This window comes from Typopeltis vanoorti, chromosome 6 (assembly GCF_054136105.1).
Source record: "Typopeltis vanoorti isolate ZY-2024b chromosome 6, IOZ_Tvanoo_1.0, whole genome shotgun sequence".
In the NCBI taxonomy this organism is placed as follows: domain Eukaryota; kingdom Metazoa; phylum Arthropoda; class Arachnida; order Uropygi; family Thelyphonidae; genus Typopeltis; species Typopeltis vanoorti.
In genome coordinates this window covers 52,297,025-52,316,389 of record NC_143554.1, presented here as the reverse complement: position 1 = coordinate 52,316,389, position 19,365 = coordinate 52,297,025, and the positions used below count along the sequence as shown (strand labels likewise).

Below are 19,365 nucleotides of genomic sequence, written 5' to 3'. Positions count from 1 at the left end.
ATTTTACTCTGATTAAGCCGAATGCTTAAGGAATTTTTTTAAAAAAAACTTGCATTTCAAATCTAGTCAAATTCAGTTGAATGGTGTGAATTGCAGAAGTGTCTGTAGAGGAAGCAAACCTCCACCACCACACAAACACAATACTTAACTTGTCGTCTGTTTTCCAGAGGACCATAAGTAATGTCAGAAAAAAACCAACCTAAATTTGTTTGAAACCAACACGTGTAGATGTCTGCAAAGCACATTCTTCTCCTCTTCCATATTATAATTCTCCTCATTTTTGTACAGTTGGATTGAAATTCTCAGGATATCATCGACAAGAGAAAAAAAAACTTATATTCCATATTTGGCTGAAATCAGTTCAATGTTGCAACCTGCAGAGCTGTCTGCATAGAAGAACAAGTACATGCTATTATTAATTAATTTTATGCTTCCCATCTGACATTGTCCCATTGAATATCCTTGTCAAATAAACATGGTTAGCATTTCCTTTGATTTAATTAAATATTGAATAGCACTGATTGATGTATGGAGTCAATTACCATTCAAGATAAAAACTTGAATAATAAAATTCTACATTTTGACCTTCACTTTAAGGCCATCTTCAGGAAAATATACATCTAAATGCACACAACCACATTACAGCAACTATCAACATAAGTTACATCAACAATAAGCTACATCACATCTAAAGCTGTTTACTTTGTCTGGCCTGACCTCTTGTGGTAAAAATAAAAGAAAAAAAATACAATTAAATAATCATAAACTTTAAAATTTTTACAAAAAAAAGTGATTAATAATTAATTACATCTGCCAATCAATTATTAATCTCACTTTTTTGTAAAAATTAATAAGATTTTCTTATTTTCATATTCTCAATATTTTTATAATAAGAAAATTCTTATTTATAAATTCTGGTTCTTGCATGTTCAGTCTGATACTTTATATTATCGTATTTATTCATCGATCCTAACTATGGTATTCAGTCTTTTTATATATATATATATATATATATATATATATATATATTAGCCAGCCTGGCTGGCCGAATAGTTAGCATATCCACTCTCCAGCCAAAAGGCTGAGGGTTCGAATCCTGCCATGGGCATGGATGTTTGTGATTGTCTGTGAAAATACTAGTAGTGGTAATGGGCAGTAGATGGCATTGGTGTAGTTGAAGTTTGTTAGTGGATCAAGTGGTGGAGAGAGTTGTAGAGTTAGGTGCCCTCCCTCGATGCATCCTTGGACTCCCTAGAGGTGTCAGGTAATAATAATAAGGATATAACAAAAAGGTAACTGACAAACATACTGGACAACATAAAGACAGCAGAATGATACAAAACTAATTTCAACAAACTATGTCCGTCATGTATATTAAAGGTTATCAGAAAACACCAATAAGTACAACATAAAAACTACTTTTAAACCTCCGAAAACATTTCTTCAGCACACCTAAAGACTCCCCCCCACCCACCTCATGTTCAAGAGTATTGCACCAAATCAAATGTACATGTACTTTCCACATCTTAGTTAAACTGGACACATAGTTCATAATATCTGGAGAGAGAGAAAGAGAGAGAGAAAAACCTCATATCTGCCTAATACACCATTGAAAAACAGGCCTTTCCAATCATGCACTGGAGATTTTCCATAGAATTGATTGAAAACACACTCAACTCTTACATCACAGAAGCTGGTATTAAAAAAAAAAAAAAAAATTAAACAGCCACATCAAACATTAAAAAACTAATTTAAACAAAAATGATGAGTTAAAAATCTAAAAGTTTTGGACAACATATATACAGCTCTGACAAAAAATGTACATCCTCAGATTGCTTCGAGTATATCACCACCGGTGATCCTGATCTCCACAACAGAAAAAGAAGAAAAATTATCAGATGAATGGAAACTTTAAAGTAAAATAAGCTTCAAAAAGCTGATCTACTCTTTTTTTTTTTTTTTTTTTAAATATATGTAAAAAGGACTCTAGGCTAAATACCACAGGTCAAACCAGAAGGGAATGATTACAGTAATACAAAGTACCAAACTCAAAGCAAAGTAATATGCAAGAACCAAATGTCATATATAAGAAAATTCTGATCGGTTAATATAATTATTTATCAATCTCAACTTGGATGCTTTTTAAGTAAAAATTTTATTTGATTATTTATTTTCTTTTATTTCTACCACAAGAGGTCAGGCTAAATTGTTTAATCAGCTTTAGACATGGTGTAGCTTGCTATGTTATACTGCTAGCTGTTTTAATGTAGTTGTACGTACAAGGGACATCCAGAAAGTAAGTTCTGTTTTTAAATATTTTCACTGCAGTGCTGCAATTGCAATGGTGTGCATGCGTGCCAAGTTTGTTGATTTGTTATCGAGGAATTGGTGCCATTTTCAGACATTCTCACAGTGGGTACGCTTCTTGGTGCATGTTTATAATGTCTAAGAAAATCTAATCACCTGCTGCATGTAAAATCGAATTGCTCGCCACATGTGAAATTAGTTCAGTTATTCGTTTCTTGAATGCGAGGAACATTAAAGCAGCTGAAATTCATCGACAAATTATTGAGGTTTATGAAGAACATGCAACGAGTCATTTAATGGTACAAAGATGGATAAGACTTCTGGCCACCTTCAGCTCGGAACAATTCCATCATCCCCCATATAGTCCAGACCTTGCACCAAGCGACTTTCAGCTGTTCAAACAACTGAAATTTTTCCTTGGTGGCCAGCAGTTTCAAGACAACAACGAGGTCAAAAAAGAAGTCAATACGTGGCTTGCGTCACAGGTGGCAACCTTCTATGGTGAAGATATACAACTCTTGGTGCCCCGTTATGACAAGTGCCTGAACAATGGCGAAAATTATGTAGAAAAGTAGTGAAAGATGTCTACTTTAATTTCCAATAAGGTTTTTTTTGTAAGTATATTTTTGTTTCTCTGACAGCCCATCGGAACTTACTTTCTGGATGTCCCTCATATATAGATGTACCCTGCATGGAAAGAAGTGAACAAACACCATAGTGTGAGGAATGAAAGGCCATAGTGTCCAATTTAATAAGATGTAGGACCTCCTTTCACTGCAATGACTGCAGCAATCTTAAGGAGGACATGCTTTCCACAAGCATACAATAGCAATCAATGGGAATTTTGGACTATTCTTCCTGTAAGCATGTAATAATGTCCTGAACCATTGTGGGGTGGACGTCCCTTGACCTCACATCATGCTGTTCATCCCACAGATATCTGAACATCTGTGGATCAAGAAAAACTCTGTGCAGGCCAGACTAGTGTGGTGACATTTATGTCCACAAACAATGCAGTTACAGCAGCAGCCTTATATCACAGTGAATTGTCTTGCTAAAAGAGAAAATAGTCAGTTCCACAGAAACTGTCAAAAGTAGAAAGCACTGCATTACCCAGAATGTTCCAATACCTCTCGGAGTTGATGTTTCTCGAAAAACAGAAGCCTGATCCAAACCAGGAAAAAATAGGACCATATCGTCACATTGCCACCTCTGAATTTCATAGCTGGGGTTACATACTCTGGTAAGACATTCACCAGGCATCCGCCACACTTGTCCATCTGATTCATAGAAGGTGTAGCATGATTTGTCACTACATAACACAGCTTTCCAAACTTCCACAACCCACTGTACAAGATCTTTACACCACTGAAGATGACACTGCATGTTGGCTCATGTAATGTGGGACTTAAATATTGCAGTCCTACCATGGAAACCCATGTTGTGAGCCTCGATTTTGAATGTTTTTGTGCATATTCATTTCCCAGTCAATACCAAGAATTCTGCATTCAACATGTCATTTGACAAATAGCAGTTTTTACATATCTTTTATAGCACTTTACAGTCATGTCTGGTGAGTGCAGTGGGTCATCCACTGTGGGTAGCACTTGCAGTTGACTCCCTGCACTTCCATCTCAGTTTTGTATCACTGATTGTTGACCTGGGATGGTCCAAATTTGCAAACAGATTGCTTTAAAACACAGTCAGTACCCCTTCTTGCAGCCATTTCACCCAAATACAGTTGCACTGACTTGGGAGCATCATATTCCTCAAATTTATTCCAGCTATGAACACATGATCAATTAAATGGCATGATGCAACCTTGCGCATTAAATGGCATGGGGGGGGGGGGTTGTTCACAGACTTCTTTCCAAGCAGGTATATATTCCTGAAGATGGCCGTAAAGCAGTGTTTCTCAACGTTTTTTGGATCATGCCCCACCTCAATGTCTCAAAGATTTTGATGCCCCCCCCACCCCTCCCACTCTAGCATAATAGTCAGCCAAGTTCTGAAAAAGTATAATATAAATATGTACATTTTCTAATTGCCCCATGTTGAGAAACACTGCCTTAAAGTAAAACACAGAATTTTAAAATTTTTATCTCAAATGGTAGTTGACTCCATAAATCTAATACACCAGCCACAAGTTTTTATGCAGATGTATGTAAAGATCACATCACGTATTCTAGGCAACTATTTAAGAATGCTGCTAGTCAGTAATCACAAACAGTGTTGATCACAATGGAAATAACAAAGCATCTTTCAGAGAGTTTGATAAAGAGTGTCTATCTTTGTGGGTGTCTCTCTAGCGAGATCTACAATTCTCAAAAGAGCTGAGCTGACTGGTTTCACAAAAGGTGAGATATCCCAGGTGTTTAATCAGCAGAAAAATGAAAAATAACCCACATTTCTTGTCTAAGAGGTGTAGCTGTGGTCCTAAGACAGTCTGTCAGGAACGAGATTGCTGTCATCTGAGAAGGTTTGTATGGACAAATAGAACTTCCTGTGTGCAATAACTGACTGAAACATTCCATAAAGGCTGTTCCTGACCAATATGCACAGGAATTGAAGAGGATCAGTACTGGCGGTCACACAAACCACTGATTGCTGAGAACTGGGAATGTAGTCTGATAAGTCATGGTATGCCTTATTCAATACTGATGGTAGGCACGAGAGTGACTTCTGCCATTTTTCCTGGCCACCACAAAGCCTGCATCTGATTCCCATTGATAATGAATGGGACATGGTAGAAAATTAGATCCAGGAGCAAGATCCTCTTCTATGAAATCTGAGCCAGTTAAAGGACTGTCTGGTGAAAGACTGGCATGGTGAAGACATATATACGATCCAAATTGGATACGTGCTGTAATTCAGGAAGCATGTTATAGACATAGATGCAATCCAAATCGGATACATGCTGTAATTCAGGAATAAAGGAGGTCCAAAGTAGGTATTAAATAAAACTTTCTAATGTTATACACATACCAGTGACTGGTATGTGTATAACAAATGTGTTTAGCAATTATCCTTCACCTCAGACTGAAGTGGTGGCAGCAGGAGACCATGGCATATAAAGATTTTTGTCAGTGAGAAGACCAAATTAGTCTGTGACTTGCTACTACTTGGATTAAGAAATCAATTTCTGATGCTTGTTAACACAATGATCATTTGGTAGTCTAGGAGATGAGCATATGAGAAATAAGTGCAAAATTTTTTCCAATATTTGTTTAAAATAAGTTAAAATACTCAATAGTAGACACTTACCTAATTCATGATCAACACCAATTCCGGTATAGTTCAAACACAATGTTACAGATACACTGGAAAAATAATTCCAAGAATTATATTAAACATTGTAGTCATAAATAGGCATTCCTCTATGAATTCAAGCAGGTCCTAATAACTGTTCCTCATTCCTAATAATTATTCAAATGTACACCAGTGTCCAAAACCTAAAGATGAACACACTATTTCTGAAGATTACAACCACAAATTCAGACAAATCAGCTTATGGCAATTTACACAACTGACGATTTCAAGCAGAAAGCATGTGAACATTCAAATTGCACACAAAGGGATCATGTGGTAGCACTCAACAAGATAAAAGGCAAAAGGATGCAACTAAGTCTAAGTGAATTGTGTTTGAAGGAAGCTCTTTTCGTAAAGGAATAAAGTTGCATACATACATGGATGTCTTGTAATGTCTCAAAGACATCATCTGGGTGATTTCCCGTGGGGAGAATTATTGGAAAGATTGAATGCAGCGATAGAATTATTGATATTGGCAGAGAGTTTGGAATCTCATATAGCATCGTAACCAGGCTCTGGGCAATGTTTAAAACCAAGGAAATATGTTCCAAACGTTTGCTAACAAGTCACGCTCGCTCTACCATGGAGCATCAAGACAGATTTTTGGTTATAACAGCAAAACATAATCAACACGACATGGCATGTCAGCTTGCAAATGACTAAAGTCCTGCTCCTTTTTATCCATAGGTCATTATTGAGCATAATTTTCAGTGGTGTAGCATCCATAAAAATTGGACACCAATGAGCTAATCTTTACAGATGAGTCATTTTAGTCTTTCCTCAGATTCTAGATGACACTTGATCTGGTGTGAAAGTGGTACTGCTTACCATCATGAGAATGTTCTTGAATGGTATGCTTAATGGATGCACCAAGCTGAAAGTGCTGGAAAGAGGGACTATGATTGGTAAACGATATTGCAACAAAGTCGTTCAACGTTATGTTCAACTGTTCCATGGTGCTGTAGGCAAAGAATTCATTTTTATGGACAACAATGCCACACCACATTGTGGAAATACTTCTGGAGACAGAGGATAATAATCAAATCAGGTGGCTAGCACACTCCCCAGATCTCAACTCAATAGAACACATTTGGGATACAATAAGAAGAAGCACTGCAGCTCAAAATTTCCCAAAAAAAGCGACCATATCCTTGCTCTGAAGGAGGAGTGGGCCACTTTGCCTCAAGAATTCTTGAATCACTTGATTCTAAGCATACAGCATTATGAGAGCTGCATTGCAGTTCATAGTGGACATATTCCATACTAAAATGTTTCTCTGCATCATTTTCTGTAAGCACTATACATTAATTTCTTACCATGTCCATAGGAAATTTGTAACTTTTGCCAAAAATGTAGTGCAATTTAATTTGTAATACAAAATTAATAACACTTTTTTTGTGCAATATAATTTTTTAGTATGCTGGCAATAAATTTATGACCATGTTTGGCTGTAGTCGTGAACATTTTTTCATATAAATATAGTTTGTTATTAGTTTTTGGACACCAGAGTATTTTGCAGTAATCATTAAAAATAATCATCAGGTACACTTCCAATAATATGATTCAGTTTTAAGTTTAAATTATTTTCAAATATTTTTTTTTTAATTTTAATTTTCCTATATTAAGTCCAGACATAACACATCTGGCTACTTGTCAGATGATGATATGGGATGGTATATGAAAAAGTTTCAGAATGTTTACTTACCAAGGACCAGCTGATTTATCTCTTAAGGAACAATTTTTATCACTTAAATTAATAACATCAGGTTCAAGTAACAAACTGGATGATATTGTTACCACTGGACGAGTTCTGCAAAGATAATTATATAAATAAATAAACTATGTTTTAGCCTACACACACAGCTTGGAAAGAAGTCAATGGTCACCATAGTGCAAGGAACAAAGAGCCATGGCACCAGCTTACTAAGATGAAGGGCCTCCTTTTGTTCAGATGACTGCATCAATCCTACAAGGGCTGAATTTCCACAAGTGTATGATAGTGATCAATAGAAATTTTGAACCATTCTTCCTCTAGACTCTAGAGATATAATCAATTCCTGGAAAGACGTTCCTTGATCTCACCAGAAGATCCAATTCAACCCACAGATGTTCAAAAGGGTAGAGATCAGTGCTCTGCAGAGGCCAGTCAGGTGTAGTGACATTCATGTCTACAAACCACATGGTTATAGTAGTAACCTTATGACATGGTGCATTGTCTTGCTGAAAAAGACAATGGTCAGATCCAGAGAACCGCCGCAAAGTATGAAGCACTGCAGTGTCCAGAATATTCCTTTAGAATATTCAGAATATACCTCTCAGAATAGAAAGCTTCAAGACCAAACTAGGACCATACCAACACAAAGCCACCTTCAAATTTCATAGATAGAGTTATGCACTCTGGTAAGAGACATTCACTGGGCATCCACCACACCCATCAATCTGCTCAGTAGAGGGGCTAGTGTGATTCATTGTTCACAAACACAGGTTTCCAAGCTTCCATGTCCCACTGCACACACACAGACTTTTTACACCACTTAAGATGATGCTGCATTGGTTCAAGTTGGTTCAAGTAATGTCGGGCTTGTATATTGCGGTCCTATTCATGGAAACCCATGTTATGAGCCTCAGTTCTGAATGTTTTTGTTCAGATTTATTTCACAACAAATGCTCAGAACTCTGCATCCAACATGTCTGCCAATGAATGGCAGCTTTAACATATTATTCTTCATAGTGCTCTATGGTTATGTTCAGTGAGTATGGTGGGTCATCTACTGTGGATAGCAGCTAACTCCCTGCACTTCCATTTGCAAACTGCAAACTTGGTAGGTAGCATATAGGCATTGGACCACCCATCTCAATATGGTATCACTGATTGTTGACCTGGGATGGCTCAATTTGTCAACAATTTGCCAAACAGACATGCATGCAACATGACATCCTATCACATGGCTCTTTCACACTCCAGCAGTTCCCTTCTTGCAGCCCTTTCACCTAGACTGACTTGGGAGCATCATATTTCTCCAATTTAAACTGGCTACAAAACGATAACTTGTTACATGGCACAATGCACAACACACCCATGGGGTGTGTCCATTGATTTCTTTAAAAGCAATGTATATAACACATGAATTCATCTCTGCACTAACCTAATTCATAAACACAATTCTTATTTTCCATGAAAGAAAGCAAATTCATTTTTGAATGCATTAATGCCTATTTCAGATGATCACCATATCATGCAACTACAGAAAATGAAACTACAAACTGTGGTAAAATATAAACACACTGATATTCTTCATCTTTCCCTTATTTGTTAAATGACTTACTACGGTGTTTTGTCGGAAAAAGTGCCAACTCACTTTTAATGAGTTATCCTATTTCCGACCCAACATAAGGTAACATTAAAAGCTATGGATATGGACATGCTTATGCCTCCAGAAGAAAATGTGCATCTTGGTAACTCAGAACTGTGTCTAATCATTTTTCTAGTAGATATTAAGTAAATTTTGAGAAACCCATAATGTAAATAGAAATGTTTGTGGATTATTTAACAGAGAAAAAATTTTTATAAATGCTGAAAGGTGTATATAAGATGATATATGTATTGAGCCATGTCAAAAACAGTTCGGAGCTGTGGTGACCAATCGGCCACCGCTATGTGCGTGATGTAGCCACCAAGAGAGGGCGCTCACATGAGCTATATAGGTTTCAGCGCTGAATTCAATCGGTCTCTTATTTTCTGTTCCTGGTTCCTGATCAAAGTGCTGGATAGCTGTGAAGCTTGCCACCGTGCCCGGCAAGATTCTCCCTTTGCTATACGGTGCCGCGTCGACCATAGCCACAACTGAAGAATGCGGCCGGAAAATTCCAGAAAAGGGCCGTTGGTTAGCCATGCCAACGTATAAAACAGCAAAGAGGTGAATCTCTTTCAAAAAGAAAAGAAGTATGTCGCAGACGCCATAAAATACATACAGTGAGGAAATCCGGAGATCAAGTTAAGGAAGTCCCAATAGCTACCAGAAAAGCAAGAACGGTAAGATGCAAGCTTTCGTATTAAAATTGAATAATAATCAAAGAGGGTATAAGAAACAGAACATTAAGGAGCTCCATATAGTCAACTTCTACTTTATATCTAAAGAACTGTAATCTTTTGGATATTCTGTCTACGTCTAAAGAGCAAGTGACACCCTAAGCTTAAGCTGAGCTGGGAACCAAGGCTTCGGGCTGTTTATGTTAGAAGAAACATTGTTATCATTGTATTAAATTTGAATTTAAATATTAACTGAATTTTGGGGGAGGATAAAGCCTGAACATAAGAGAGAATATTGTCTCATGAATTTTGCAAGACAGAGTACGTCTGATATGCTTCACACTAGGGTTGTAGAATGCATCTATGTATTTGTGTTATTCCTATATATGGGAACAGAGCAACCCAGTAGAAATGAACCGAGCCTGAATATAGTTATACAAAGAAGCGTGCGAGATTGATACTATAAGATTTTAGAGTAAATTTTTTTGGATATGTAAATTTAAGAGGGGGGGGGGGGAGTTCAGGCTCTTTGGAATTGAAATCTCTGACCAAAGTGTATATATGTATTTTGTCTAAATAAATGTATTTCTTTAATTCAAACGTCATGAGTCTGTCATTGTTCTGAGAATTGAGTTACCACTTGTTAAATTTCGGACCATGCATAATTAGTAGGGGAATCCATTAGCAATTAAGAAAGGGGGACCACGACTGCAAACCACTTGATCCCTATATTGTTTTTTAGTAGTTTTAAATTGTGTGTCAGAATTCTGTTGCCGGCTGTCACAGTCGACTTAAAAGGATATAAATTTGTCGGCAACGGAATAGCTGAGGATAAGTAAGATTAGTGAAATATAAATAATAATAACAGGGAAGTAACAAGACATAACAACGGACAAGTAAATTAGCTTCTTAGAGACTTAATTTGTGCTCTGATAGAGTAGTTAATCCTATCTGAATAATCTTCTGTGTCTATCAACTGTGTATATTCTCTGGCTGTGTTGTAGGATGCAAAAATATGAGTTTCTTAAAACCATTTAACACTTCTCAGTATTTGAAGACAGGCAGTTTTTTCATGCCAGGGCACTGCATCAAGCTGCCTTCTTAGTCGATCATAATCTCCTGACTTATAATTAAATACATACATATCTCTTTTATTCAAAATTTCACAAGATAAATCAGTGATTCTCAACCTTTTTTTCGTCACGGAACACTTTTAATAGTTTTAAAATTTGGCGGCACACTAACAATAAGATAAATTTAAAAGAATTTTACTTGGTTAATTAATTCATGTACCTATAATATATTTTGTAAAAATAGCATACAATAATAATTTGCAATAAAATATAAAATGAAATGGCACACTAACAATAAGATAAATTTAAAAGAATTTTACTTGGTTAATTAATTCATGTACCTATAATATATTTTGTAAAAATAGCATACAATAATAATTTGCAATAAAATATAAAATGAAATTGCATTACAAAGTAAACAAAATGTTTATTTAATGATAAATTACATTTAATGCGAAATTTGAGCATGTTTTTTTTGATAACTTCATTTATATTTGGGTGTATAAATGATAATGCTACTCTCATTTCGTGATCCAGATTTAAAAGTCTGGATCTTTTTTTCGTTTTAATATCGGTCAAAGCCGAAAATCCGAATTCGCACAAATAAGATGTGGAAAATTGTAATAACACACTTAAAGCTTTTTGTGATATTGTTGGATAATCGTATCTAAGATTAATCCAGAATGAATTATTGATTCTTCTGAATGTTTTGAAATTAAATCTCGGTTATTACACACAGAAATCAGTTCTTCTTCTTTCAAAGTTAGTTCATACATGGATGTGTCGTTTATCACAAATGGATTCCGAATCCAATCAAATTTTTTTATTTCAAAATTTGGAAAGTAATGAACAATTTTTTGCTCTAGTATTGTCAAATGATCAATAACTATTTTATGAATTATTTTATAACAATCTTTTGGAACTGACTCAAACTTTTCTAAACTACCTTCTTGTGCTTTATTCTTCCATAAAGTAATTTTTTTTTGAAATCCCAACAATTTATCAGTTGAGTTTAAAATATTTTCTTTCGGTCCTTGCAAACTCGTATTTATGTTATTAAAAATAACAAAAATATCAGATAAGTAAGCCAGCTTAGCACACCATATTTTGTCATCCAACAAAATCATTATTATCTTGTTCAAAAAATATCTTTATCTCGTTTTTTTAATTCAAGCACGCGAGACAAAACTTTCCCTCTGGATAACCACCTGACTTTCGTGTGTAGTAACAATGATTCGTATTTAGACTCCATAGCCTGGCATAATTGACTAAACAGGCGACTTTTTAATGGTCTTGATTTTATATAATTAATCATTTTAACACACTGTTCCAGTGCTACTTTCGATTCTGATGGTAATTGTTTTGTAATGAGTGTTTCCCGATGCAAAAAAACAATGGGTAACTAATATATCTGCATTATGTTCTCTTACATGTGCTACAAATCCTTTTATAGCTCCTGTCATAGCTGGAGCACCATCTGTACAAATGCCAATGCACAAATTCCACAAAATTTTAATTTCTTGTAATTAAGAATTAATTTCATCGAAAATATGTTTTCCTGTTGTGAAATCAGATAATTCACGGCAACATAAAAATTGATTAATTATATCACTTTTGTTAATGAATCGAATGAATGTAATTAAGTGTGCTTTTCCCATAATATCAGTTGTTTCATCGATTTGTAAAGCAAAATTTGAATTTGCAAGAGTTTTAGCAGTATTTTCTTCAATATTTCGAGACAAGTCTATAATTCTGCGATGAATTGTGTCATTTGAAAGTAGTATTTTACAAAGATCAATTTCTGCTGATTCACCGATCATTCTTTTTACAATTTTACGACAAGCAGGTAATATAATTTCTTCAGCCAAATTATGAGATTTTAATTTGAGAGCAATTAATTCAGCCACTTCATAAGAAGCTATCTGAGCTTTTTCAGACCCTAATTTGCTTTTTAAAAATCTTTAACTGTTTGGATCTTGCAGATAATGAATTTTGAAAGTAGGCTTTGTCTTTTCATGCTAGCGAAGGATGATTAGTGAGCAGGTGATGTTGGAGCTTGCTCGGAACCATAGCACTGTTTGATAATTTACAACCACATACCACACACTCAGGAACAGTTTTATCATTTTCCATTGTAGATTTAAATCCAAATTTTAAGAAGTCATCATTATACTTAAGATGAACATTATATTTTTTGGTGGAGGAAACATCTTTACTTGTAATAGGCTCGTTAGCATGATCGCTAGCATCATCATTATCGTCGTTAAGCTTTCTTTTTTTTTCCATTTATCCATTTTAGGGGGGGGGTTCATTGAAAATAAAAATAATTTTGTCAAAAAATTATTAAAAACGACATATTGTTTATTGCCTTTGAATCCGTTTTAATTAAGTTTGACTACACAATATTGTGGTACTGCACGTACGAAAACGAATATATAAGTTGTAACTAACCGTAAGCACACATCAAGCGAGCGACTAGTAGACTAAACTAATATGTAGCTTTGTTAGCCAGTAGCCAAAACTATAATAGCCATGCGCATTGGTTCAGCCAGTCCCCACTAGGAAGGTAGAACTGATTGAACCACTTGTCTGACGCTGCTTATGTATGGGTATTCGCAGTGGCGGCACACTTAAAAAATCTCGTAGTACACCAAAGTGCCGCGGCACAGTGGTTGAGAATCAGTGAGATAAATACTCCCAAAATGAGACAGCATGATCTCTCTCTCTCTCTCTCTCTCTCTCTCTAAAGGGAAACAACACAGTCACTTGATTTATATTTCAGAAGTTATTACTAGATCCAATATACTTAAACAATTCCTTCAATCATGAGCCATTTAGTGCACATAAATCCTCAGGAACTCTTGTAAATTCTCTTTCCTTCATCTTGCATTCTCCTCCTTACAACCTGCATTCCCAGTTACCAAATTCAAGAATAGAATTTCTATCGTGCTATTTCCATAAAGATATTCTCTTCTATTAGACAGGCCACATTATGACAATAATTCTTGGCCTCATTTCATTACTCATGATTAAAATGAATCTCCTTTTAGTCTGATGCTTTTAACATTAGAAAACAAGCATGACCACTAACAACCAAGCCAATGCATATTCAAGTAACCCAGTAACCCTTTAAACCAGACTGGTTGAAAGTTACCTCATCAATGAAATTCCCTAATCGTTTATTCCTTCCATACTATTGTTGCTGCCCCAACCTTGTACTCACAATAATCTTAATATGTTACCTTAGTCCATGTGTTCAAGCTCTCGTGCAATCACCAACCTGTCATTACCTAGTTTTCCTGGCTATCTCCATTGCCTCTTGATCTGAAACAACTTATCCAAGTTCTTCATCATCAGCAAACTCCTGACATGTACCCTCAAGGTTTGTACAGAATATGATAGTACTACATGAAAAATTTACATCATTACTAAGTTCCGATCTACAATTTTCCTCCAAATCAGTCTGTTACCTGTCAAGACTCCAAAATTATCAGATCTTACATTTCTATCTTCTAAGGCACTTTTTACAGTATCAATCCACCTATATCTTGGTCATCCTCTGGGTCTTTTTCCTATGAACCTGGCAAAGAACACTTGTTTTACTAATCTTTCCTCTTTCTGTTTAAGTGACTATATCACCTGAGATTAGCTCTGCTAAAACACATTCCTGGATGCTAACCATGTCAAGTTCTTACCTAATATCCTCGTTTTTAATATGATACTGACGCCATCAGTTCACACCCCTAACGTTTCTCAGGACTCTCACATCTGCGGTCTCTAATCTTTGGTCAAGTGTTTACTTCTAACCGAGTTCTCAGATCCACAAGTTAAAACTGGTTTTAACACTGTCTTGTACACAGCTAATTTAGTGTTCCAACTAATTCCTCTCTTATTCCATATGAATTTATTCAACTGACTTCCTACCATACCAGCTTTGTTGATTCTGTTATCTATTTCCATATTTAGTTTACCATCTTCACTAAAAATCGTGCCTAAGTAGCTGAAATGTTTTACATGTTCTATAGGTTCTCCATTCACAATGCAGTTGATATTTTTAATGCTTCTGCCTATTTTCATTGTCTTTGTCTTGTTATTTCTGACCCTCTTACCACATAATCGCCATAGCGCAATTAGAAGAACAGCAGAACATTGCACCCTTCAATTGGAAAACACCAGGGTTCAATTCTTGTCATGATGAGGGGAATCCCTATAGGAGCTTTTTCAGTTGAAGGTGAGTTAGCTGATCTCATACGGTAGAAGCAGGTCTTTTCTCCCGGAAATGCGGGTTTTTAATCCCACATACAGACAAATCGGCCTTCAGAACACACGTAAAGACAAAAAAATTACTGTCGTTGGTGATGGGCGATAGATGGTGTTGATGGTAGTAGTAGTGCCGTAGTTGGAGAATTAAGTAGCAGTGGAGAGGATTAGACATATTTAGCGAAGTAGAGTAGTGTGTGCCCTCTCAAGATGAGTCCTTGGACTCCCTGGAGGTGTCACATAATAATAATAATAATATCTATTACAACAGTTATTCAATTTAGTCATAGAATTTTACTGACTTGTAGCAGATTCATTTAGAAGTATAACATCATATGCATAAAGCAATCAGCTCAAATTAACATTTCCAATTTTGATATTAGGTTTAATACCACTTTCCTTCATAATGTGATCCGTACAGATAAGAAATAACAGAGGGGATAATGTACATCCTTGTCTGACACCTGATTTAACATTAAACCATCTTCCTGTACTTTCTTCAATTCTAACTACTGACTTACAACTTAAATAAAGACTAAGTATTGCTTGATATAATGTCCCATTAACCTCATACAACTGTAGCATTTTGAATAGCTTCTCTCTCTTGGCACCTTGTCATATGCCTTTTCCAGATCTATAAAACAAACACAGATCTTTGTAATATTTCGATGATTTCTCAACTATTTGTCATACAGTGAAGATCTCATGCTGACAGCCTCAATTTGGCCTGAATCCAGCTTGTTCTTCATCCAGCTTTTCTTCCACAATTTTTCTCAACCATATCCCAAGTATACTGGCATAAATCTTACCAGGAACACTCAGTAAAGAAATACCTCTGTAATTCTCACATTCAGTTTTATTTCTCTTTTTATATATGGGTACAATGAGAGCTCTACTCCAATCATCTGGAATTCGTCCCTCTGTCCAGGCCTTCTAAACTATGCAGTGTAGCCACCGTAAGTCTTTTATACCTCCATACTTGAGCATTTCTGGTCGAATATCATCTACTCCTGCTGCCTTTACACATTTCAGGATTTTGATGGCATTTTCTACTTCAAGTGTGGATATGTATTCCTGATCACATCCATGGAAAGTGTTTTTGAACACTGTGCAGACACTGATTGTTACATTTTTCATATTTCACGAGCTGACTTATTTGCCAAGAACTTTTGATATGCTTTCTTCTTTTCCTTCACTACCTCTTTAACTTGCTGTGTCCACCATGGAGAACTGATTTTTCTATTCTTGCAGACAACCTCACCACACACACTTCTCTGGCTGAATCAATGTTTTCTTCAGGGCTTCCACTGAATCTCCAAGGTTTTGGTTTCTGTTCTCAAACTTTTTTTTTTTTAATGTTTGTGTATTTCAGTCTACAATATCTCAGATTCACATCTGAGAGCTGCTCAACTTTTATTCATTTTAAAACTTTCTTACATGGTCTTCTTTTCAATATAAAATTCAATTTTATCCTGCTCAAGACTAAATGGTGATCACTTCTAATTTCAAATCTTCTGTACACTCCAGTGTCCTGCACCAAGGAGAAAACATCACTATCAACAATAACATAGTCAAAGAGACTTTCTTATTCCTTGACTCTTCTCTCCATTTGAAGTTGTGCAAATTTTTATGTTGGAACATTGTATTAGTAATTACCAGTCCACACTAATAATAATAATGTCGTAAGTAGGAATCTATTTGTCATCATTATTAGCTTTACTCTTTTCTCCAAATTTTTCCAAAATCTTTTTGGATGTCTCACAATCATTTCCTACTCTGCTATTTAGATCCCCAACAAGAACAAACTTTTCATTTTTCATTGTGTCAGTGCTTCCTTAGTAGAACCATCTGTGGGACCATCGGCACATACCAGTCTCATTTTCCAGTTCCCCATTGTGATATTTGCCCACATTACTCTACTTGAAATCGCCTGCCAATCAAGAAGAATAGTCTCATATTTAGTGTTGAATACTATGGCTACTCCTTTTCCTTGATTGTCATTGCCTGAATATAACATTTTGTATTTATTGCTCAAAGATCTCACCAATTTGTCTTTTTTGTTTCAGTCACCCCTATTATGTTGATCTGGTACTCAAAATCCCTCAGCTAGCTTCATTTCTTTGCCATTCAGGCTTTTTATGTTGATAGTACCGATCTTGAACTCTGATAATGTTGAGTTGGGGTGTGTTTTATGATTTGTTCCAGTAGCTGACTTTTTGCTGTTTGCCCTGGTTCCCTGACAAAAACAACGGCAGGTCTTATTTCACTAGGCGATTCCCCAGCCAACATGAAATTCTATCATGTTGTACCATCATTTTATATTGTGATTTAAGCTAATAAAAATACAATTTCCTCAGCTAAATAACAAATTGACAGCCCATCCTCGTTCATTCAGTATCCAGGTAGATACCTAACAGGGTGCACCATGAGAAGGCGAGGATTGGACATTAGATCAAAGTCCTGGTCGATTCTCTACAATCCTTTAAACTCTATGTGGAGGTCTCCTCTCAGATCCAAGCTACTAATATCAAGTCCATTTAAGTTACACTTAAATCCTTTCTAACATGAAAAAAAGACTATATATCAACATGCTACATGCTGTTTCACTGGCCAATGTACTGAATGATTAGAAATTACAGTTCTATTACTCTCTCCCTCTCTCTCTCTCAATTTATTCATCTCACACTTTGGCAATAACAGCACAGTTTTTACTCTATTGCTCTTATTTCACAAGTCTTCATACTTTCTCTTACCATACTGACCTTTTCTGTTACTTGTTCCAACTATTAACTCTGCCATTGCCAGTCCCAAGCAAGGATGAGAAAGGAGGAGAGTTATACTTGTTGCTATCAACCACAATATGCAAAAAAAAAAAAAAAACATTGCTACAGAAACCTCAAGAAATTGGACTTATGTTGCTGATGAACCTACAGAGGAGATGATGCATGCTGGTGGAAGCTCATTTGGAGAAGCCAACAGGCAGAAGACTGAAAGGGATATCTTCACACCCAATCATGTGACAAAAATTGGGAAATGGACAGATACCACATACAAATCCTGAGACTTAGCGAAACCAGATGAAATGGAATTGGAAGTCAACCTGTCTTCAAACAAACATATCCAATACGCTGACAACCCAGAAGAATGAGGAACATAGTAAAGGTGTGTTGCTATAATGATGTCAGAGGAGACAAGAAAGGCAATGTTGGAATGGAAACAGAAAGAATGATAAGAGCTAGATTTAAAACACGATATAAAAATATTACAATAACAAATATATATGCTCCCACAAACAATGCTTATTTAAGGGAAAAAGAAGATTTTCATGAACTACAACAGAGAGAGAGAGAGATAGATATGACTAGTAGATGCAAATTGGATATGCAAATGCAAAGGTGGGTAAAGATAATAGTGGAGATGAAGCAATTATGGGAAAGGAAGGACTTGGCATTGAAAATGAAAAATTTTAATTTGAAAATTTAAAAGATTTCTGCCTCTTCAATAACTTGATAATAGGAGGCACTCTGTTTAAACACAAAGGCATACATAAATATACACGCATAACACAAGATGATAATAGTAAAAATCAAATAAACCATATAATAATAAATAAACCATCGAGATCCTCTCTACAGGATGTAAGAACAAAAAGATCAGCAGATGCATATACAGATCATATATTAATAATAGCAAAGATAAAAATAAAACTAGCAAACTTTTTTAAACCAAGAAATCAGAGAAAACAATATAATTTAAGTAAATTAAAAAATTAGGATTATACAGAAAAATTCACATATAATTAAAGATAAATATGAAATAGAAATATTGAACAAAATGCAACATGCAGATATAGAGGACGGAGAGAAATAAAACAAATTTATAATGAAACAGCTAAACAAATACTGAAAGTTTATTTTTCACTTGGTTAGAATATAATACATTTAGTTTAATCCTTTATCCAAGTGTGAGCAAACAAAGTTTCCACCTGAAAGTATCTTCAGGACTGGGGTATCTCCACTTGGGCCTGGCTCTCACTGAAGAGACCCCAATAAAGGTCGAAACTAGTTTGGGTAGTGGCCCTTCCCTTAATGCATAACATTAGACATATCCACAAAGAGATGTGTTTTGCATTATGGGAGATACTGAGATAGGAGTGATGTTAGCTTGCTCCACCTTCGCAAGGAGTTGTCCTGGTGTTGTACCACCTTACCCCAGTCCTGAAGATACTTTCAGGTGCAAACTTTTGTTTGCTCACACTTGGACAAAGGATTAAACTAAATTTATTATAAGCTAAGCAAATACTTGGGAGACAGGATAGGTCAAAGAAATAATGGATAAACAGATAAAATAATATAGTTAAGACAAGAAAGAAGAGAAATGGGTAAA

At 35.6% G+C, this 19,365-nt stretch overlaps 1 protein-coding gene across 1 annotated transcript in view; it reads right to left on the bottom strand.

The window, feature by feature from the left end:
* LOC150105451 (integrin alpha-PS2-like) overlaps positions 1 to 19,365 on the bottom strand; it is a 536,973-nt gene that overhangs the window by 203,377 nt on the left and 314,231 nt on the right. Inside the window, exons 15-16 of the mRNA XM_090394825.1 lie at positions 7,322 to 7,426; positions 5,572 to 5,627 (exon numbers count right to left, since the gene is read on the bottom strand). Coding sequence (XP_090250951.1) covers positions 5,572 to 5,627; positions 7,322 to 7,426 — 161 coding nt within the window. The remainder of the gene's footprint in view (positions 1 to 5,571; positions 5,628 to 7,321; positions 7,427 to 19,365) is intronic.